Raw genomic sequence first — 23,801 nt, forward strand, 5'->3', positions numbered from 1 at the left:
TGGGGTCATATTTAAACTATCCAATAGAGTTCTACCAACTGCTGGGGATATATTTAAACTGTCCAATAGCATCTGCGAATTTCTGAGGTTTTATTTCATTTCATATTAATCAGAGCTCACCATCCTCACCCACCCACCTCCCTTACTGTGTGTGTACACCCGTCAAATTTAATTACTGATCACTAATATGATTAACCCTGATGGCAACAAGGGTGGGTAATCTCAGTCACCCTGGCTATTCCGTGGGGAGTTGGTTAAAACCATTCAGTTCAATACGGTGGGTCAGCTCTCTTGTACTCAAACACATGTCTGAACCATCCCTGTTTTTTTTTTTAATTGTAAATGTTACCCAAAATTGAGCCAGCTAGTAAGCTTAGGGAGGACTGATGACCCCCCAGAATTTAGCAGAAAGCAGCACGTTTATTTTATACTGATAGCTAAGCTCAAAAGAAGGGATGGGGGGTGGGGTGTCACACTCACACCCGCATACTCATGCTCACAGGACAGGCATGGCATTGGAGATGTCAGGATCCTTCAAGGTAAGTGTTCCACAGTGCAGCAATGGACGGTGCAATGAAGGTAAGTCTTCCCGAGGCATGATGCAATGCAACACGGCGAACCTCTGGCCAGGCGGTCTGGGTGAAGGGCCTTCACGGGAGGTCCAAGCTTGTGAGTACACTCCTGAGCACATGGGCGCTTCCCATTTTAAGAACCTCCTCCTCATGGCCTGCAACTAGAGATGACTTTGCTGCGTCTGGTTGGTCACACTCCACCCAAGCCAGTGTCCATGCAGTGTCCATGCTTTGGGTGTGGGAGCGCTGCCTAATTAGAGTCCCAGGCACCTTGTCTACCTGGGAGCTCTTCTGATCTTCCAGCTGTTCCAGCAGCCCATTAATCCCACAAGCATTCCAGGAGAGACGGGGAGGGGGAAAGCCACTTCACAGGTATTCAAAGAGGGAGAGGAGACAAAGGGGCCGGGGGGAGTGTAACAGACCTTTTGAGCATACAGGTTATACATAGCATAGTCATACAGAGCATACAGATCACTGCTGCGCCTACAACAGTAAACACATTATTAGGGTCCCCCTCCCACACACAAGATTCTACAACATACATTTCAGATATTTGCTGTAAATGGGTCTCTTTTACACAAAGACACAAGAGCTAAGTTCTCACAAACTTTTTTTTTTATTTAAAAGACATACAGCTCCTTGAAAACAAACCAAGATGCTCCGTTAAAACTATTAGCTCACTCAAGTGACACAGAGACCTTTTAACAGAAACACAGATAGCCACAAAGCTCTTTTCAATAATTTTTTTTTTAAATTTACAGCTACCAAGTTTTATATCGCATGTATGTCCCCTCACCATTCTCTACCTTAATCCTTTTAGATTTCTTAAGCAGGGTTCTGTAACTTTTTTTGCGGACCAGATGGTCAATGTAACGCTATAAGCAGGCATCTTCCAGTTTGGTCATTTTCTTTAAAACACTTCAGGGTCTCCACTGAATTGCACAGCATTTATCAAGGTCACCCCTTGCACTAAATATTCTTGAGTTCAGCACAGACATTGCATAGCATCACCTATGGCAATAACAGTGTTTAAGAAGCTTTCCAAACACAGCTCAGCACACAAGCCCCGGAGCTTGCAGTTGATATCCATTGAAGTCCAGGCTACACAGTCCTGGTGCTGCTGGCCTAGCACGTCTATAACACAGCTCTCACAGTCTTCGAAAATCTTTCCCTAAGACAGTGATTAAGGACAGTATAAACTGCAATGCATTCAAGAAAAGTATGACTTTTTTATGCTTACGACATGGCACTGGCTCAGTTAGTTCCATGCCAAGCCTCCTCTTAAACTCCTCATAGCCGTCATGCTCGGAGTCCTCTTTAACAATTTGTACTGGTGTTGAGCAAAAACAAGGCCATCTTCATTGTTTGATGCAACACTGTCCAGGGCCTCCAGGGCCTCTAGAAAGGCATCGTCAAGCTGTCGAGGAACTTTCAGAAAAGAAACAAGTTTAAGTTCCCACTGCTTCTTTTTAGATTTACACAACACCAGTTTCTAACCCCATTACACACATACACACACACAAACCCTCTAATATTACTTCTAAATTGTTCATTTACCTGAGCGATGTCTTTTCTGTTCACCTTGTCCGCCATTGACTCCTCTGAGCTGCGTTTGCCTTCCTCCTCCAAGGGGGTGGACGACGAGAGGCCAGCACACTTATCGGGGGGTCTCATGAGCAGCTGGGTTTCGGGGTCAGGTTCTGGTGTACCCATCAATGGCTGGGCCAAAGGGCTCCCATTGGCTGCTCCCTCCTCCTCCTCGGAACTCTCGCTGATGTAGCACTTTCTTTGTGGCTGCTCGAAGGCCCTCGGTGCTAAAACAAAGTCCAAAGTTTTCATGGGGGTGGTGAAGGAGTCCATGTTTCCTCTCAGCATTTCCACGATTTCTACAACACGCATTCTTAGTAAGGGATGGCCTCTTCTGCCCAGGGCTGGGACTTATGGGGTGGTGGTGCTGCACTCTGATTGGCAGAGGGTGGTGGGAGGAGTTCTTAGAGAGGTCATATGACCCTCTGCTGGGCAGTTCATTCTGCCCTGGAACCTACCCTATTTTGATCAAATCTGTTCTTGTTGTGGTCCTCTGTGGACAAAACCCATCCCAATTGGTAGAGGGTGGTGGGGAGAGTTCTTAGAGGGGTCACACAAACCACTTCCAGATCATAGAATCATAGAATCATAGAATATCAGGGTTGGAAGGGACCTCAGGAGGTCATCTAGTCCAACCCCCTGCTCAAAAGCAGGACCCATCCCCCATTAAATCATCCCAGCCAGGGCTTTGTCAAGCCTGACCTTAAAAACTTCTAAGGAAGGAGATTCCACCACCTCCCTAGGCAACGCATTCCAGTGTTTCACCACCCTCCTAGTGAAAAAGTTTTTCCTAATATCCAACCTAAACCTCCCCCACTGCAACTTGAGACCATTACTCCTTGTCCTGTCCTCTTCCACCACTGAGAATACTCTAGAACCATCCTCTCTGGAACCACCTCTCAGGTAGTTGAAAGCAGCTATCAATCCCCCCTCATTCTTCTCTTCCGCAGACTAAACAATCCCAGTTCCCTCAGCCTCTCCTCATAAGTCATGTGTTCCAGACCCCTAATCATTTTTGTTGCCCTTCGCTGGACTCTTCCCAATTTATCTACATCCTTCTTGTAGTGTGGGGTCCAAAACTGGACACAGTACTCCAGGTGAGGTCTCACCAATGTCGAATAGAGGGGGACGATCACGTCCCTCAATCTGCTCGCTATGCCCCTACTTATACATCCCAAAATGCCATTGGCCTTCTTGGCAACAAGGGCACACTGCTGACTCATATCCAGCTTCTCGTCCACTGTCACCCCTAGGTCCTTTTCCGCAGAACTGCTGCCTAGCCATTCGGTCCCTAGTCTGTAGCTGTGAATTGGGTTCTTCCATCCTAAGTGCAGGACCCTGCACTTATCCTTATTGAACCTCATCAGATTTCTTTTGGCCCAATCCTCCAATTTGTCTAGGTCCCTCTGTATCCTATCCCTGCCCTCCAGCGTATCTACCACTCCTCCCAGTTTAGTATCATCCACAAATTTGCTGAGAGTGCAATCCACACCATCCTCCAGATCATTTATGAAGATGTTGAACAAAACTGGCCCCAGGACCGACCCCTGGGGCACTCCACTTGACACCGGCTGCCAACCAGACATGGAGCCATTGATCACTACCCGTTGAGCCCGACAATCTAGCCAACTTTCTACCCACCTTATAGAGCATTCATCCAGCCCATACTTCCTTAACTTGCTGACAAGAATACTGTGGGAGACCGTGTCAAAAGCATTGCTAAAGTCAAGATACAATACATCCACTGCTTTCCCTTCATCCACAGAACCAGTAATCTCATCATAAAAGGCTATTAGATTTGTCAGGCATGACCTTCCCTTGGTGAATCCATGCTGACTGTTCCTGATCACTTTCCTCTCATGTAAGTGCTTCAGGATTGATTCTTTGAGGACCTGCTCCATGATTTTTCCAGGGACTGAAGTGAGGCTGATTGGCCTGTAGTTCCCAGGATCCTCCTTCTTCCCTTTTTTAAAGATTGGCACTACATTAGCCTTTTTCCAGTCATCCAGGACTTCCCCCGTTCACCACGAGTTTTCAAAGATAATGGCCAATGGCTCTGCAATCACAGCCACCAGTTCCTTTAGCACTCTCGGATGCAACTCGTCCGGCCCATGGACTTGTGCATGTCCAGCTTTTCTAAATAGTCCCTAACCGCCTCTTTCTCCACAGAGGGCTGGCCATCTATTCCCCATGATGTGATGCCCAGCGCAGCAGTCTGGGAGCTGACCTTGTTTGTGAAGACAGAGGCAAAAGAAGCATTGAGTACATTAGCTTTTTCCACATCCTCTGTCACTAGGTTGCCTCCCTCATTCAGTAAGGGGCCCACACTTTCCTTGGCTTGCTTCTTGTTGCCAACATACCTGAAGAAACCCTTCTTGTTACTCTTAACATCTCTGGCTAGCTGCAGCTCCAGGTGCGATTTGGCCCTCCTAATTTCATTCCTACATGCCCGAGCAATATTTTTATACTCTTCCCTGGTCATTTGTCCAATCTTCCACTTCTTGTAAGCTTCTTTTTTATGTTTAAGATACGCAAGGATTTCACTGTTAAGCCAAGCTGGTCGCCTGCCATATTTACTATTCTTTCGACACATCGGGATGGTTTGTCCTGTAACCTCAACAGGGATTCCTTGAAATACAGCCAGCTCTCCTGGACTCCTTTCCCCTTCATGTTAGTCCCCCAGGGGATCCTACCCATCCGTTCTCTGAGGGAGTCGAAGTCTGCTTTCCTGAAGTCCAGGGTCCGTATCCTGCTGCTTACCATTCTTCCCTGTGTCAGGATCCTGAACTCAACCAACTCATGGTCACTGCCTCCCAGATTCCCATCCACTTTTGCTTCCCCTACTAATTCTTCCCGGTTTGTGAGCAGCAGGTCAAGAAAAGCTCCCCCCCTAGTTGGGTCCTCTAGCACTTGCACTAGGAAATTGTCCCCTATGCTTTCCAAAAACTTCCTGGATTGTCTATGCACCGCTGTATTGCTCTCCCAGCAGATTTCAGGAAAATTAAAGTCACAGGAAAGTGTGGGCCCCTTAATGAATGAGGGAGGCAACCTAGATGGGTCACCCTGCCCCAGAACTCCCCCGATAGGTCAAATATCCTCTCGGGGGTGGTCCCCAGCAGCTGAAACCCATTCTGATTGGTAGAGGGCAGTGGGCGGAGTTGTTAGAGGGCGTCACACGACCCACTTCTGGATGGGTCAACCCTCCCTGGAACTCCCCTTGATTGGTCAAATCACCTCTTGGAGGAGTCCTACCAGGGCAAAAACCATCCTGATTGGTAGAGGGCAGTGGGAGGAGTTCTTAGAGGGGTCACATGAGAGACCTGGCTCCTGGTCATCTGTCCAGATTGACCCTGGAGGTAATACCCCATAAGCAGGACTTTTGGTGACAGGTGGGCGGGACTTAAGGGTAAAGGGGCGGGGTTAACGTTTGATTGACGGTAGACCCCTTATACCACTTTGGTGCAATTTCCTTTTTGTCATTACTGTTTGTTTAAGTAGTGGGAGGGGAGAGTGAGGGGGAATGGAAGGATTGGGGCGCAGAGTTTCTTAAAAATAAGGAGACAGAAGGAAGGGGAAGAGGCACATAAACACCTCCCCTGCCAAGTGTTTTTCCGGAATCACAACAGAACAGAGTCTCAAGGAGGGATTCAAAGGAGGATTAGGTGTTGGTTCCAGAGATTTTCTCAGGGAGTTTTCTCCATACAGATAGGACAGCAGGGGAGAAAATGCAAAGGTAAAAAGTTAAAGACGTTTCCCTTAATCCAAGTATTTGTAACAATTCTCTTGAGGAAGAGCAGGAGGTAGGTGTGGTGCCAACCAGTCATTATTCTGTGCTATTCCCTTGCCTTGTGTCTGTTCCTTGAATTGTCTGTGTCCCATGAATCAAGTACACTTGTTTCCAAGGAGCCCTCCTGCTGCTGATAGCACTGATGGGCATGGTGTGTGCAGGACCTCCTGCTACTGCAAGAGAGGGTCATGGCCTACTCAGGAAGCCCTATGCTCTGCCTCTACCACTAAGAATCATGGTCTAGACAGGAAACCCCAAGGCCAGGGTGAAAGTAACATTAAGCACTTACCAGTACAGGGGCCTGACTCTAGGCCCCTGGAAAGGGCAGAGCCTTGGGCAGAAGGGGCGGGGCTGGGAGTCAGCCTCCCCCAGCCAGCCCATCCGCGCTCCCTGGCCTGTGCTGCCCGGAGCTCCGTCGGTGATTTAAATTTTAAATTGCTGGCCCCGGGGCAGCTGTCCCTTTTGTGCCCCTCATTGGCAGCCTGGGTGGGGGGCAATGATGTTAAAGCGCTGCCGTGGCAGCACTTCAACATCGTCTGTGTACGGGCCGCTACCGGCAGCCAATTTTTACTGGTATGTTGTACCGGTCCACTTTCCCCCCTGCCCCAAGGCCTAGTAGTGGAAGAACTGTCAATATTTCAGATGCTGCTGAGTAATTCTTCTTCTATAAAGCTGATGTGAGCGACATAACCTGGTTCTAGTGAGTTGCCCTTGTCTGTAATTGGACATGTCCTATACTGGGAATTGGTCTTGTAATGATCACCTTTGGCACAAGAGATTTCTTTCCTAGTTTATAAAATAACCAGCCTCTAATGTCTCTCAGTTCATATTTAATATGATATAGAATCTATCAGGGCGAGAAACAGCACGGCTACAGTTTGTGCAGAACTTTTCCTTCCGGCTCCGGAGATTGGGGGTTACCCGATGATCTGAGGCTGTGGTAAACCTGACATCAGGAGGGGGCTCATCACTCATATATGGTGATGTTTGTTGCTTTCGAGTTTTATTGGATGTTTTAGCTGCATAAAGTCACAGATAAAACCACTGATAATAACTAAAAAGGCAGATGGGTTTGCTATTGGTTCCTTCCCGCAGCTGATGCCAGTCTCTGAATCTATATATTTCCCTTCCCCTGCTTTGTTGTCACTTGTCAGATACAGAGGAGTCCTGGCAGGTGTTTAGGGGCAGCCAGTGCAGTGAGTGGGGGGACAGCAAGTTAGGCTGGCAATGAAGGGACATCTCTCCACTCTGGTGCTGTGGCTTCTTCTCCTCACAATTCAGGACATTGCAGGTAAGTCTCCTCAGTGTTTCACCAGGGGAGCTGGGTTAACTGGAACGAGGGTGGTAACTTTTAGAGTCAGCTTTTTACCATCAGTACCTGGCTTGGACGTTATGACTTTTCCTTTTGGGATTAGACCTTGCCACTGTTATCAAAATGTTTGTAAGCTTGAGATTGGACTATTCAAATGACCCTAATGTGGGGCTGTACCTTAGAACCATTCAGAGAAGGAAGCTGGTGCAAATAGCAGCGACTCACTGATCAGCACATCTTGCTGGGAGCATGTTACAGCCGTGCTGGAGGGTCTGCAATAGCTGCCCATCTCTGGGTGGAGGTTAAGGTGTTGGTGATGATTTATAAAGTCCTGAATGGTCTGGGACCAGCCTCCCTGAGAGATCCCCTCTCTCCCCGTGACGTACTGCCACAGCTCTGGTTAGCGGGGGCACCTAAGCTGGTTCCCCCTTTTTATAAAGGAGAGGGGTGGCTGGCAGGGTGCTGTCTGTGAGGCCTCCAGGACTTTGAAACTTGTTGTCCCCTTTGGGCCAAAATAGCCCAAATCTGGTGACCTTCTGTGCACACTGCAATAGACACTTGTTTGGGGGTGCGGGTGGGAAGGACCCAGGCCGTGCGTCACATAATGAGAAAAGGGTGGGAAGAAGTTTCTGTGGGTGTCTGTCTGGCTGAGTTCCGGTTGAAATGGTCACTTCATGCTGCAGGGATTTGAGTGTTATCCATGCCGTCCGCATGCCTAGAGCCTTGGCTGGGCATCGCTTTAGTAATTTTAATCCCAATAAATACATCAATAATTTGGGATCCAACAGAAATGTCTGTTTGGTCCAGAATCCAACAGGGCCAAGAATCCAAGGGCCAAGTCCTGGCTCCTCACTGCCCCATTCACTCACTGAAGCCAGAAGAAGTTTTGCAATTTTGAAGTGAGCAGGATTTATCCAAATAAACCCAGAGCTGATTCCTCCCACACAAATGTGTGTGTTTGTGTGTGTTGGGGTGCAGTGTGCAATGCCCTGTGCCCTTGGGGGTACTGGAAGCTCTGCCAGCGGGAAGATTTATCCTGCAGGAGCCCTGCTTCCCTCCCCCAGGTTTTCTGCTGGAGCAGAGAAGCTTTGAATCCTAGCTGGAATCTAGAGAAGCCCGACCGGCACAAGCTGCATGGCAGAGGTGCTGCATCAGGGCCTCTCACGGCTACATTGGTTTAATTCCCTCAAGGCCGCCCCTGTCCAGTTTCAGGGCTGCTCTCATTCCTCCAGCACAGAGGGGGCTGCAGGCTCCTTGCTACCCAGTGTCCCAGCTCCAGGAAGATTTAACAGCAATGCGGGAGGGGGGAGCAGATCATGAGATACATCAGAATGTGCTGGTGCGTCTTAGGGAGTGAATCTGGCCCAAAGACTCCAAAACTGATCAGCAATAGGATTCAAATTGAATGTGGCACCCAGATATGATTCAAATAATACAGTGATTGGAACCTGCTGGGCTGGTGTTAGCAGCACAAGAATGATCCATGTGTCTGGCAGGGCAGTGAACTGCTCAGCAGTAGCTGGTTCATGGGAACCCGATGTGCTGCTGCGCCAGCCTGAGAAACTGACCCTGACCTTGATAATCAGCAAGATCGGTTTAAATTGTTGTCTTTGAGAAAAACCTGCCCTGATATATATTTCACAGACAGCTCAGTCACTGTGCGTTGAGTAGGGGGCTCGTACCCAGAAAATCCTGAGCAAACCAACCATCTAGCAGGTTACCTGGAGTTTATATTTCAGATTCCCAAGAAGTTCCTATATAATGTGCTGGGATTAGAGCCCATGACACAGCTGTACATGACCGGAAAGCATGGAATTCTGTGGTGACTTCTGCTGATCAGACTGACATTGCAGGGGATGGACAGTTATTACCACATGCGGGATAAATTACTGCACGATTGTGGGATGGTGTCATATAGTGATGCCAAGCACATGTTCAGCTCAGTGTATTTTTGTTGGATTGCTGAGGAAATGTGCATCATCCCCTGAATATTTTTTATTTTCTATGGGAAATTTGACTGCTTCACATGATGCAGACACAGTGACACGGGGAGCATAAAATACTCTCCAGCTATTTGTGGGATAACGTCCTATAGTGATGCCAAGCACATGCTCAGCTCAAAGTATTTTTGTTTGATTGCTGAGGAAATGTGCATCATCTCTTTCATATTTTTTTATTTTCTATTGGAAATCTGAGTTTACTTCACATGACACAGACACAGTGATGTGGGGGAGTTCACAACAAAGGGGATATCACCATATAGCTACTCTTCCGTTTCCCTCAGTGCCCCAATTCTCCTCCTTGAGCTCTAAGAAGAGGCCAGGTCAATCTTTGCGAGAAGATCGTGTTTCACAATTATTGACCTCTTTACATTGTGCAGGAAAACTAATTTGTAAAATTCAGTGGGGTTCAGGCCAACAAATGAGAATATATCAGGGATGGGTCAAAGCTGCAGGTTTCACTCCCAGACCCAGATCTGAACTTCCCCAATGTTCAGAGTGCTGGGTGGGGTCATTATTCCAAGTTGGGTCACAGAAGTGGAGCCAGCATATGAGAGGTGCAGTTTGTAAAAGTGATTGTTATCCTGAAAGGTGCTGATGGCTGCCATTGGGGAGTCTTCGATCCTAAGACAATCACAGACCTCATGAAAGCCAATGGCAGGGCGAGAACTCTCTTTTAGGCTCAACAGACAGAGCAATCAAGATCCTTTACGTAGTGAAAACAGCTGCAGACAGTGGGGGCTACTGCCAAAGGCACTGGGCACATGGGCAGGGCAGAGCTAAGCCAGGGGTTTCCATTGTTGCCAATGCAGGGGCTAGGATACTGGTCTCAGAATGTGTCTGGTGGGGGGAGAAGCCAGTAGAAGGAGTTGTGACCGGGATCTTGGAAGCAGAAAGGAAACAAAGCCAGTTGGAGCTCACTGGAGGGGCAGGCTGGGGGATTTCTGAGCAAGGAAACTGCCGGCTGTTCTTAGTTTCTACTGGGTGCAGGGAAACAGAACTGTGTGTGCACTTAGCTAGAGCAGTGCTGCAGCCTTGGGTCCTGCCACAAGTGAACATCACGGAGTTAACTCCATTGAAAAAAAGCCCCTATTTTTCTCAGTGCGGACCAGGCCCCATGGGTTCCCTGTGGGATTGCACTGAAGTGAGCTGTACCTGATAAAAGCCCCTGTGGATTGCAGCAAAGTGAGTGTTTTGTATTTCCTTGGCATTAAAGGAGCAGGATGGTCTGGCCACGTACTGGTGTGAACTGCACTGTTCTCTCAGCTCCGTGGAGGCTCCATAAACACGGTGTCCCTGGCTCAGCCATCCACAGCTGCAACCAGCCTGTTCCAGGGCTCACAGTGGAACTCTGCATGTAGCTGTAACTCCTGGGCATTGTAATGATGCCTGGACTTGCTCCCAGTCTGAGGGACAGTCCTGGCTCTTCACACCCTGTCCTGTGGACCAGTTCTCCCAGCCAATATCCCAGGATTGTGTTGCAGGCAGTGGCCCCTCCTCACATTCCCTGTTAACTGCCTCCCTCCCAGCAGCCAGCTTTGCCTCTCCACAACCCCCAGAAATGCAAACAGCTGTAGAGACAACTGGGGACAGGGGTGGAGCTCAGAGCTACTGGGAGAAATGCCAATGTCAGGGAGTGGGGGCAGAGTCTGCTTCTCATGTGGGGAAGGAGCAGCCTGTATATGCAGGGCGGACAGGCCAGATAGAAAGGGGAGAAGAGAGGGGGGAAGAGCCCAGGGGAGGCGGGTGGGAAGAGACCAGTGGAAGAGGGAAATGTGTGGGGAGGTGGGGAGAGGAAAGTCCTGTGGGGAGCATAAGGCTCTAATGACAAGCTCCACAGAACAAAAATTACGAGGTTATAAAAACCATCCGGTCATGTTACTCAGTCAGTCTTTGGACTGCAGAACCCCCCTCTATTCCTCTGCCAGCATGGGGGTGAGAACTGCAGACTGAAAAGTCACCATTTAATGCACCCAGATTGCACAACTCCCCCTGGCTGCTCAGCTGGAGTCTGCGCTTACCCTCCCCTCACCCCTGAGATGGGAACTGCAGTCCATTGCCCAGCACTGCCTTCACTCTGCCTCCTGATTCAGTTCCTCTGACAGAGGAAGCGCTGACTGGGAAATAGCTTGACAGCCACTGAGTTAATTCATGCAGCGTAGTTCACACTCGCACACAGAACTTCTGTTACTGTTCAGAGGTGAGTTACAGATATTGGAGACCTTCACATTGACATCAACCATTCACATCCGCTATAATGTCACCGTAACAGGGCAGGGTTGATTTAGCCATTTGCAAACAGCAACACTTCCCAGGCTTCCCCCACCCCACCCCTGCAACTTCTCTGCCTGAGGCGGGAAAGCACTGCCCCCATTCTAGAGCCCCCTCCCCTTCTCTCCTTTGCTCCTGCCCCTCACACTCCTGATCCCATCCCCTGCCTACTCCAGACTCCATTCCCCTCCCCAATACTCCCTCCGGTACCCCTGCTCCAGAACCCCTCCCCTCCCTCCTGTCTACCAGCACCAGACTCCCCACACTCCATCCCGATTCCTCCATCCTCCCCAATTCTCCCTCATCTCCCCCTGCTCCAGGCCATCTCCCCTCCCTCCCATCCTCTGCTCCACACCCCTCCCCTCCTCACCCTCTTGCTGCACTGCTTCAGAGTCCCTCCCTCCTCTCTTACACATGATCACCCCTCCCAACCCCTACCTCCTTCTTCCTCCCTTTTTAGAACCCCTCTTCTCCCCATGCCTCCTTCTGCCCCCTCTCTGCTCTCTCCCCTCCCCCTCTCTCCCTCCTGCCCAATTCCTCACCCCCTCCTCACTTCTCACTCCTGTCCCCCACTCCAGACCCCTCCTCTTTCCAACTCTCCATGCAGCCCGTTTCTCTAAACCCCCTTCTCCTCCCTCCTGCCCCCTGCTCAGTAACCACTCCAGCCCTATGCTCCCTGCTCCCCGATCCAGACCACCCTGTGCTCCACCTCCACTGCTCCCTCCTGCCCCAATTTCAGATCCCTGTCCCCTCCCTTCCGACTTTCTCTCCTGCCTCCCTGTTACCCCACTGCAGACCATCTCCCCACCATCTCGCTGGCTTCAGCCCCAGTGACAGTGACAGGAGATGGTGCCATTTGGAATAAGGGAAACTCCATGAGTTGGCGCCTTCCATCGTGTTCTCACAAGACAGGTAAAAACTCCCCAAACCACCAGAGTGGGGATAAAATGGGGAGAGCTGCAGCAGTGACAGCCCCGAGTGCGAGACCCTGAGACGTGAGAAGGTGGTGCCATGAGGCAGCTCTGGGCATGTCCCATTCTCCTGGTTCTGGGCATGGATCCCTTCCTGTTGAGCACGGACTCTGCTGTGATAATGCTGAGGAGGGGGCTCCCTGCTGCTCTGACCCTGCTCTGTGTCTGTCTTTGAAGGTGCTGACGAGCTGAGGCTGGCGGATGGAGGCAGCCCCTGTGCCGGGAGAGTGGAGGTTAAACACCAGGAGCGGTGGGGGACAGTGTGTGACGATGGCTGGGACATGACAGATGCTGGGGTTGTCTGTAAGCAGTTGGAATGTGGAGCTGCTGTCAGTGCCCATCGTAATGCTCATTTTGGAGCAGGATCTGGACCAATTTGGCTGGATAACATTGCCTGTCGTAGTACCGAGTCTGCTCTCTGGCATTGCAGGAACAGGGGATGGGGAGTGAATTATTGTGATCACACAGAGGATGCTGGAGTGACCTGTTCAGGTAAGAATCAGCCTACTCTGTCCTGAAAGACAAATCCCCTGAGAGAAAAGGGCTGGAACCCACAACGTGTTGTGTGCCTGTGACCCTAAGGAGAAATGAACAAAAAGCAGAGCAAGTCCTGTAATTATTATTATTACTGAACTGCAATTATTACTGTTCATGTCACTGGGCACCGAGGAGCCCCATGTGTGACTGTGAAGCATTTTCATTATCTCATTTCCAGTTGTTTCAGTGCCACATCGTTCCTTTCCCTTTCCCTTTGAATGGGTCTAAAAATGCAGATAGGAGAGAAAATGGAAAAGGAAAATGTCACGTAGGTTCCTAAGTCACTGAGGCACTTTTGAAAATGTTACACTCATGCTAAAATCCAGACCCAGACACCCAACCACAGAAGTACAGAGGCTGGGGCATGTACATAGCCCCTTTGCCACCCTCATAGGGTGACCAAGGAATGGGCAGATTCTCCCAGCTTGGCCAGAATTAGATTTTGCCGAAAGCACTCCCCCGTCTGCTCTGTTACTTCTCACATTTTGGACCAACCAGTAACAGAAAATTTCACAATCTCTGATACCCTGTAGATCGAGAGTAGAATAGAGAGCTCAGCCAAAAATATACCTCAACCCTACACAGCACAGGAATATCATATTATCGCATTTGTTGTAACTGAATAGTTAACATTACAGCTACAGACCCATTATAAATTTTATTTTTAAGTTCTCTCTTCTGAACATTTAGTAGGAATAATATCTTCCCCTGAAATAGCACAATAATAATTGTGAAATGAAATAGCATAGTAATTTTAATTTTGTAAAATTACTCTTGTGTTTCAGCTGGAGCTGCATGTTTGCAGTGGGAATAGAGTTCAGCTTTTTAACAGGGCCCTTGAAGGGCCAAGCTCCTGCATGTTTTGTACCCCTAATCTCTGGCTCCTTGTTTTGAAGGTCAATTTGTCTTAGTCTTTTGGGCAAAGAAACTTAGGTTCTCTCTCTCCACCAGGTCCTAGTCCATAGTCCTGCATGTCTCAATCCCTGAATAGGGGAGGCCTCCCAGCAGAGAGTCTAAATCCCCTGTCCTGGGCTACTTCCTATTCCTGTTCTTGTTGTTTGGAGCCTGGCCCCTCTAGTTCTATTCGCTGGGTGGCTTGCATCCCATAGCGCCTTCTTGTGGATCTTGGGTGGTATCATGCTGCAGTCTCAGGCTCCTTCAGAGGGAGAAGCTGTAAGTTTGGTGACCCAGTTAGCTTCAGGGACCCAGTTACCTCAGTTTCTGGAGGCTCCTAGGTCTCCTCCACAGTCCCCCTTGGCTGGGGAGACAGTGATTACTCCCTGGTGGCTACCCGAGCTGGCAGGCTAGTGACCCTTCCCCTCAGGTAGGGAGGCGGATAGCTCCTGCCTCTTCGCCAGTCAGCCCTCAACTGAGCCAGGCTCTCTCCTTTTCTCCCCCCAGGCCTGACATTGGCTGCATGTACAGCGGAGTGGAGCTAGCTGGGCCCAAAGGTTCCCTTTAATCCCTGCCGTGCTGGCAGGGTAGTTCCACGGGGGCTTATATAGTCTTTCTCTTGTGGTTGGAAACCACCTTGTCCTCCTGTGTAAAATCCCCTGCACAAGATGGAGTTTGCAGACACCTGGGCAAGTCACATCTATGAATGATTCAGCTTTTTGCAGGCCGACGCCATTGTTTACATGTTAGCTTGAATGTTCCCAGGAAAGCTCAGATGTGGATTGGTGTCTCCCAAAGTCCATTGTCAGTTAAGTGTTTCTTGATTGGGCACTTACTGAGAATAGTCCTTTCTCCAGAAGCCGACCAAATGCTTCACTGAGGCAACTTAGAATCAAATAATTACATAGCCAATATTCATAACTTCGAATACAAAAATGATACACACATTCAGGCAGCATAATCATAACCAGCAAACTACAACCTTCCCCTAGACAATGATCTATTAGGTCACAGTTCATGGCAATAACGTCACAACTGTAATGTGAGTTTGCTTTGTACAGACTGAGTAGAAACAGAATAAAGGACTCAAGATTGGGTGCATTCAGAATTATGCCAGAAATAACCAGTCATCTGTTGACAAACTGCCCTGTGCACTAGATATCACTGAGAACAAACACCTACGGGAGCTGTGATGGTTCTGCACCAAGCGATTTTTGAGAGATGCTGACCTGACAGAACACTAGAAAACTTTCCCAAAAGTGACAGTCGTCTTCTGATATGCAGTGTTGCTGTAGCCGTGTTAGTCCCAGGATATTAGAGAGACAAGGTGGGTGAGGTAATATCTTTTATTGGACCAGTTTCTGTTGGAGAGAGAGAAACTTTTGATGTGACAGAGAAGAGCTGTAAGCTGAGAAGCTTGTCTCTTTCACCAACAGGAGTGGGTCCAATAAAAGCTATTACCTCAGCCATTTTGTCTCTCTCAACCCCTTCTCGTCCAGTTTCACTTTTCATTTCTGGTTGGATTAATACCCTACTTTGCCAAAACATTCTCCTCTCCCAAGGTCCTTGCCTCAGTCAGTGCACGGGCTGGACGGTGACAAGGGAGTGAAGCAGGGATGCACAGTGACAGAGGCTGTTGTCTGTAGGCCCACAGCCTCATTGGTTGCAGCATTGGCGATCCCTCCATTCCAGGATGATCTCTACCACAGATTTACTTCTGGGTCCTTTACTCAGGAGTCCGATCCTGGAATTATAGATCTGCCCACAGTAGGTACAGATGTTTCCTGACAGGTCAGCTGCCTGTTGGGAGAAAGTTCTTTTTCTTTCCTTCCTTCCCTCTCTCTTTTCAACTTTGAGGGCAGGGCACTTCTCCTCAAAGCAGGCCACTGCCTGTTGGAGGATGTGGCATCACTGAGATCGGTTGGTTGCTTGCTCCTCCCAGCTCGTGATGAGTTTTCTTGAGATACGCTTTCAGTGTGTCTTTGTAGGGTTTCCTCTGACTACCACGGGATCTCTGACCATTGGTGAGCTGAGAGTAGAGGGCTTGTTTTGGGAGGAGAGAGTCTGGCATCCGCACACAATGTCCAGCCAAGCGGAGTTGGTGAGTGAGGATCATTGCTTCAATGCTGGTGACATTCGCTTCAATGAGGATGCTGGTGTTAGTGCAGTGATCTTCCCACTTGATGCAAAGGATCTTCCAGAGGCATTGTGGGTGTTACCTCTCCAGACTCTTGAGGTGCTGTCGATAGGTCACCCAGGTTTTGCGTCTATAAAGGAGTGTAGGAATAACAATTGTCTCATAGACCTGGATCTTGGTTTCCTCCCGTAGGTCACGGTCTGCGAAAACGCGCCAGAGCAGTTTCCCAAAGGAAGCAGTTGCTCACTGGATCCTGTGCTGGATCTTACTGTCCATTTTTGCATTTTGAAAAAGTTGGCTACCGAGGTAACAGAAGTCCTCAACTCTCTCCAAAGTCTGTCCCTCGATGGTGATTTGTGGTGGCTCATGTGCAAGGCCTTAAGCAGGCTGATGGAGCACTTTAGCTTTCTTGATATGGAGTGAGAGTCATAGGCTTCGGTAAGTTTGTGCAAAAAAATCCAGTGTGGACTGAAAGTTATTCTCAGTGTGCGTGACGATGACACAGTCATCAGCGTTTTGAAGATCAGTCATGGACACCCTGAGGACTTTAGACTTTGAGCAGAAATGTCAAAGATTAATGAACAGCCCATCCATTCTGTATTGAATGTCAACTCCAGTGGGGAGGAGGTATTTATCAAGGACCAAAATGACTGCTAAATACATGGAGAACAGGGTTGCGGCAATAAAACTTCCTTGTTTAACCCCAGTTTTGACGATGAAAGGATCCATCTCCAGGCCAGAGAACGGTGACAGTCATCTCATCATGAAGAAGCCTTAGGCCCTTAATAGATTTTGGAGGGCAGCCAAATCTGGCCAGGACCTTCCACTGGGCTTCATGATTGACAGAATCAAAGGCCTTTGTCAAATCAATGAGAGCCAGGTACAGGTCCTGATTTTGCTCCCGAGACTTTTCCTGGATTTGGTGAGCAAGGAAGGTCATATTGGTTGTCCAGCAGGATGGTCTGAAACTGCACTGAGATTCCGGCAATATTTCCTCAGCAAGGGGAAGTAATCGGTTTAAGAGGATATGGGCAAGAATTTTCCCTGCTGCAGATAGCAAGTCAATGCCACGATAATTTCCACACTCCAATTTATCTCCTTTCTTAAAGATTGTAACAATGTTGGCATTTCTCAAGTCTTCTGGAATCTTCTTATTACACCAAATTTGAAGAAAAATGAATCTCCCGACAGCATAGCTCTGAGGATCATTGGAGCACACAAGCCCCGTCCTCGCAAGAAGGTGACGGTCTCTGAAGAGGGGCTGCAGCAGTGGCAAGATGTGTAACCAATAAAATTATGCTGAAATTATGCTCCTGGTTGCTGTGACCAGAGTGACACCAGGCACTAGAATGGAGATGAGGGAGACTGTATCCACGTATTGGGCCCAGGCAGTGTGAGGAGGAAGCTACCTGAACTGAATGCAGACCAGGGTGGCAGGGGAAAGTAGATGAGGATAAGGATGCAGGGGGACTATTCTGAGCCTGGAGGCAGGTGGATGGAGAGAAAGCGGGAGATGGGGACTGGTTGGGCAAGGAGCCTGGGACTGGGAGGAGGGGGAAAGAGACTAGGACTGGCTAGGCAGGGCAATTAGGACAGTAAGTGGGTGGGGAGAGACTGTGATGTGCTGAGCAAGGAGCTGGGGGAGACTGGGACTGACTGGGGGAGGAGTCTGGGACTGGGAACCAATGGGGAGGAACTGGAGGTGGGTGAGGAAACAAACCAGATGACGAACCAGGGTGTCAGGGGAGTCTAAGACTAACTGGGTGACGAGACTGGAATAAGCAGCCAGAGTGGGCTATGGGAGACTGAGAGCAGACCTCCATGAACATTTAGTGCGTGGCAAGCTGGGGTGTAAATCTACCCTGCACTGTCCTGCCATGCATCGAGTGTCCGTGTGGATGGTGTGGCTGAGCACTGGGGCCTTGTCTACACTACAGCTTAAGTTGATGTAAGTTACATCGCTCAGGGGTGTGAAAACAACCCCCCCCCCCAACAATGTAACTTACGTCGACTTAAAGCAGAGTCTGCATCGCACTATGTCAGCCGGAGACGCTCTCCCACCAGCAGAGCTTCTGCCTCTCGATGAGGTGGACTAATTGTGTAGACAGAAGAGCGCTTGCCCATCGATGTAATGTGTCTTCACCAGACGCGTTAAATCATCTCCACTGAGTGTGCAGCAGGCTAGTGCGGGGTAAATTTACACCCCAGTTTGACACAAGCTAAGTGTGTGTAGAGAGAAACCCTGAGACAGGAAGAGGCATCCAAGAAGAGAAACAGGGGCTTGGGGAAGACAGGACAACCCAAGGCAGGGATAAGTGTGAGAAACAGATCAGCTGAGGACCCCAGAGGGGAGGGACAGCACAGAGAATAGGGGGAAACTGGGACAAGGCTGGGGAAGCCAGAGGTGAAGTTCAGACTTGGCTTGTCCAGGAGCCTGGGCCTGGGGATGAGAAGCTTGAGGAGTGGAGACTGGCACTGGGTAGACAAGAAGAACAGGACTGGGACACAGAGCAAAGGATGGAGAAGAGACAGGACCTATACAGGGACTGCTCGGAGGGGATGGGGCAGAAGGGGTTAGGCTTCGGGGAACAGGGGTAGATGGGTCTGTCACTACCAGAACACACACCTCTCCAGAGCCTGGAATGGAACCAGGATCCCTGAGTTTTGCCATTCCCCTGCTGTCAGCAAATATCTGTCAAACCCTTCAACAAAATTTTCTGATCCCGCTCTAGTGCTGGTCCACAAAGAGGATGACAACCTACTACTACTGTCAGTTACGCCGTTAGCTCAAGTGGCAGTGGTTTCTGTGGTGGATCTAAAGGTTCCAACCCTGCTGATGACCCATGTGGGTGTCACAGGGTTGCCATCTTTTTCATGGCTGGTAACCAGATCCTTGAGGCTCTACCCCCTGCCCTATCTCTTCCTCCCAAGGCAACGCCCTCTTCCCCCAAGGTCCCGCTCCTGCTCCACCTCTTTCCTCAAGGCCCCGCCCCTTCTCTGCCTCTTCCCCTCAAGGCTCTGCCCTCATCGCTCACTCCCCCTCTCCCCTCGTCACTCGCTGGATCGTCTCAAGCAGCCGGCCTGCAGGTACGAAGCCGCCCTGGCTGAGCAGGGGCTGGCACAGATTAATGACCCGGTTTCCCCCCCCCCCTGCCTGGAAACCAGATTTTTGGTTCAGGTGTCATTTAGGTCCCTTTTCGACTGGACTTTCCAGTAGAAAACCAGGCACCTGGCAACCCTAAATGACACCTGGACACAGAAGCCAAAAAACGGACTGTCCGGGTAAAACTGAGACGCGTGGCATCCGGAGGGTGGCAACATGATTCCGCATCTTGGAACTTCTGTTTTTTCAGTTTGATTTTTTAAAAACTTAGGAAATTATGCAGAAAACATTACTTTTAAGGAACGTTAAGTTTGCAAAGTTGAGCTGTAAAAAATAACGAAATGGCAGAATTAAAGTTGACTTTGTAACTTTATTTTGGCCCACTTGTAGATCTGCGTTAAGATACTGTCTTTAATTACAGGATAAGAAGCTATTTTCTCCATGAGACCCCTGCCTCATTCAGTGCACAGCACAGACAGCGTGGGCATAGTTTGGGAGGGTGCAGGGGGGCATTGGCAGAGGAAAGGCATGGGGGGGCACGCGGGGTCGGTGCAGGGAACGGGGGCAGGGGGATGGAGCCACTTCTCCTGAGGCGGAGAGTAGCTGTTCCGGGTTGTTGCTCTGCAGCTGTGCACTGCTGCCTGGCTCCCAGTGCCTGCCCGTTCCCGTAAAGCGGTGAGTGCCTGCAGCCGGGCAGAGGACACTGGGAAAGGGGGAGGGGCACGGGGCAGCGGGCAGATGAAGGGGGTGGGATGGGAAGAGAAGGAGATAGAGGAATGGGAGCGGGGAGCGGGGAGCGGGAGCCCAGCATGTGGCGTCCCCTCGGCAGCAGCAGCCCCAGCAGGGAGGCGGCTGCAACGGCCCTGGGAGGCCCCAGAGCAGCAACATCTCTGCAACAGCCGGTGCTGGAGTGGCCACAGCTCCCAAGCTCAGGTCGCTGCAGCAGACAGCAGCAGCTGGGGCTCACCCATGGAGCCATCCTGCCCCGCCCCCAGCCCTGGCAGCCCAGAGACCACTCCAGGCTGGGGTGGGGGGGGGAGGGAGAGTCAGTGAGCCAAGATAACTGGCTTCAGCATGCACGTGTGTGTGCGTGCGTGTGTGTGCGCGTGTGTGTGCATGTGTGTGCGTGTGTGCATGTGCGTGTGTGCGTGTGTGTTTGTGTGTGCGCGTGTGTGCGTGTGTGCGTGTGTGTGTGTGTGTGTGCGCGCTCTCTGTCCCCCCCAGATATAGCAGTCAAACTACGCCTGTGCTAGACAGGGCTCTGGATCAGGGTTGGTTGTGGCGTGAAGGAGGCTGGTCTGTGTAGGGCCCCTGCCTCATGGTTGCAGAAACTGCAAAGTGTGCTGTGTGTGAGGCAGGGGATTGCAGAAGGAGAAAGGAGGGTCTCTTGTTAAGGCAGCTGAATCCTGCCCTGGGGAACGGGATTCTCTCCCTGCCTCTGCCACAGAGATCCTATGTGATGCTTGGCAAGCCTCTGAAACCAAATATTTCACAGGTGGTCATTAATTGTGTGTTCCTCATTTTATGGGTGGCCCCTTGTAACCGTGGGGGTCTGGTTGCAGAAGTGCTGAGCATATGCTGCTGTAAACTGAAGTCAGTAGGTCAGGGGTGCGCAAACTACGGCCCATGGATCGGATCCGGCCCCTCAGGGCTTTGGATCCGGCCCGTGGGATTGCCCCCCATAGTGCCACAGGCCCCGCAGAAGCAGCCAGCACCACATCCCTGGGACCCCGGGCCGGGGGCGGGGGGTGGGCAGAGGGCTCTGTGTGTTGCCCTTGCCTCCAGGCACCGCTCCCCGCAGCTCCCATTGGCCAGGAACGGGGAACCGCAGCCAATGGGAGCTTTGGGGGAGGTACCTGGGGGCGTGGCAAGGGCAGCGCACGGAGCCCTGTGCACCCCCTCCCCCAGGGGCCGTGCAGGGATGTGGTTCCAGCCACTTCCCAGAGCGGCGCGGCGTGGGGCCAGGGCAGACAGGCAGGGAGCCTTCCCTGGCCCCGGTGCGTGCCGCTGCCACCCCAGAGCTGCTTTAGGTAAGCGGCGCCAGGCCGGAGCCCGATCCCCTCCTGCACCCCGCCCCCGAACTCCCTGCCTGCACCTCGCACCCCTCCTGCACCCCAACCCCCTTCCCTGAGCCCCCTCATACACCCGCACCCCTCCTCTGCCCCAATCCCTTGCCCTGAGCCCCTTCCTGCACACCGCACCCCCTCCCACACTCCATACTCCCTCCCGCACCCCAACCCCCTGCCCCAGCCCTGCATACAATTTCCCCACCCAGAGGTGGCCCTCGGCCCAAAAAGTTTGCCCACCCCTGCAGTAGGTCTTCTGCTCTGAACATACTAAGTGCTGTATAATGCTAAGGAATCTGAAAAATCAGGACCTGGGTGTCTCAAGTTGGGCACCCAAAATCAGTTGACACTTTTGATCATTTTGGCCACAGTGTCTCTGGGCTTCAGTTCCCCCTATGTAAAATAGAGATAACAACACTTCCCTGCCTCCCAGGGGTATTGTGAAGAGAAATTCTTTAATGTTTGTGAAGCACTCAGCTACCATAGGAATGAGCACCATAGAAAAGCCCATGAGGAAATGAACAATTCTATTTTGGGAGTTCAGTTTGGATGATGTGCAGTACATAAGGGCTGGGGCCAAACATTGCACAATGAGTATAAAAAGAACGATTGACCATCCACCCATTCAGTCAGCACCACGTGTCCTGTGCACTGAGTGAGGCAGGGGTCCTGGGGCAAAAATAACATTTGATGGTGTAATTAAAGACTGTATCACAATGGAAATACAAAAGGGACTAATTAAGGTTACAGAGGACAACACGAGCCAAGCATTCTGAATGTTTGAGTGCTTGACTTTACAAATTTAACCTCCTTTTAGAAACATAGCTTTATAGATTTTAAGGGCAGAAGGAAGCATTAGATCATATAGTCTGGCCTCCTGGGTAACAGGCTTCAGAATAATCCAGTTACTCCTTAACCAATTTTAAGGAGTAACCAGTTACTCCTTAAAAATCCAATAATTTTTGTTTGGCTAAAGTACATCTTCCAGAAAGGCATCCAATCTTCATCTAAATACTTCAGGAGGTGAATAATCTTCTGCTTCCCTTTTTAGTTTGTTCCAGTGGTTAATTGTCCTCGCTATGGAAAATGTATGGCTTACTTCTAATATGAATTTCTCTGGCTTTAACTTCCAGCCATTTGTTCTTGTTTTGCCTTTCTCCACTAGACTAAGGAGGCCTCTACATACCAGTGTTTTGTCCCTGCGCAAGTACTTCTATACTAAAGTACTTATACAGTATAATCACATCATCTCTTGGTCTTCTTTATTAAAAATAAACAGACGGAGCTCCTGGAATCTCTCACTACAAGGCATATTTTCAAGTCCTTAAATCATTTTTGTGGCTCTTCTCTGCACCCTTTCCATTTTTTTTTAATATCCTTCTTAAAATGTGGACAACACACTGGATGCGGTATCGGTCTCACCATACTGTATACAGAGGTAAAACCATGTCCCTGGTCAGAAATTATCCAACAAAATGGAGCTTCACTGGAAAATGCTGGTTTGTTGAACTGGACATTTCCCATGAAAGTGAGTCGGGTGCAAGGATCTTTCTCTAGACCACAGGCAGGGTTGTGGCAGAAACCTGCATGGTTAAGTGCCAGCTGGCTTGGGAGGCTCCAGCCAGCCCTGCCATGCAGACTGCCTTGGGGCCAGGTACCCCAGTCTTCTCAGGTCAGCTGCTCTGGGATAGCTGCACCCTGTAGACTGCCCCAGGACCAGAGACCCTAGTCTTCTATAGTCTGCAGCTCCAGGGAAACACTGCCATGGAGAAGGGAGTCCCAGCTTTAACCAGGGCTCAGCTCCCAGCTCCACAGCAGGGAATTTAGAAATCCTGGGTGGGATCCTGATTCCCAAGGTCTGCGGCTCTGAGGCAGCCCTGTTTTGCAGACTGCCCCAGACCGGGGACCCCAGAGCTTTGGTACTCCCAGGCCAGCTGGCTATTTGGGACCCCAGCTGGCCCAGGAGTCTGGAAGCCCAGGGGTCCCCAGCCCAAGGCAGTCTGCATGGTGAGGCTGCCCAAGAGCCACAGATCCTGGGATCCCCAACAGCAGCTGAGAGAAATTGACATTTTTGTTTTTCTCTTAGCACTGGAGGTGAAACTGACAAGAATGTCAGTGTCACTCAGAATCTGCTGGTGTCCCTGGGAGCAAATTTCATGTCAGACACACCATGTGTTGGTCTTTCCAGAACAAATTTGAGAGAATTTCTGGTTCACAGGAAGTTTTGAACGAGCAAAATTTCCTGTGAGCTGGAAATCCTGCGTTTCAGCCAGCTCTTCTCACTGCTCCCCTGTTTAAACCGCCAAGGATCACCTTCGCCTTTTCACAGCATCAGCCTGGAAGCGCTAGTCCCATTGCTTGTCCACTATGACCCTGCCTAGACCATGGGAAATATCTGTATTGTTATGTATATTATGTGTACTTCTGTTTCTTTTATTGCTGTTTTGCCATTTTTTACCAGGTTCAAAGAGTAACTCCTGCTGGAGCTCCCCACATGTCCCAGCAAGGCAGACAATGGCTACAGAGAACCCAGTCACTGGTGCTTAACTGACAATACGGGTGTC

General features: G+C 50.2%; 1 protein-coding gene across 1 annotated transcript in view; it reads left to right on the plus strand.

Annotated features, from left to right (window-relative positions):
- The window catches only part of LOC140907395 (scavenger receptor cysteine-rich type 1 protein M130-like), a 265,485-nt gene that overhangs the window by 216,523 nt on the left and 25,161 nt on the right, over positions 1–23,801 (plus strand). Inside the window, 1 exon segment of the mRNA XM_073333292.1 lies at positions 12,689–12,992. Coding sequence (XP_073189393.1) covers positions 12,689–12,992 — 304 coding nt within the window.

The sequence above is a fragment of the Lepidochelys kempii genome, chromosome 1 (assembly GCF_965140265.1).
Source record: "Lepidochelys kempii isolate rLepKem1 chromosome 1, rLepKem1.hap2, whole genome shotgun sequence".
Taxonomy (NCBI): Eukaryota; Metazoa; Chordata; order Testudines; family Cheloniidae; genus Lepidochelys; species Lepidochelys kempii.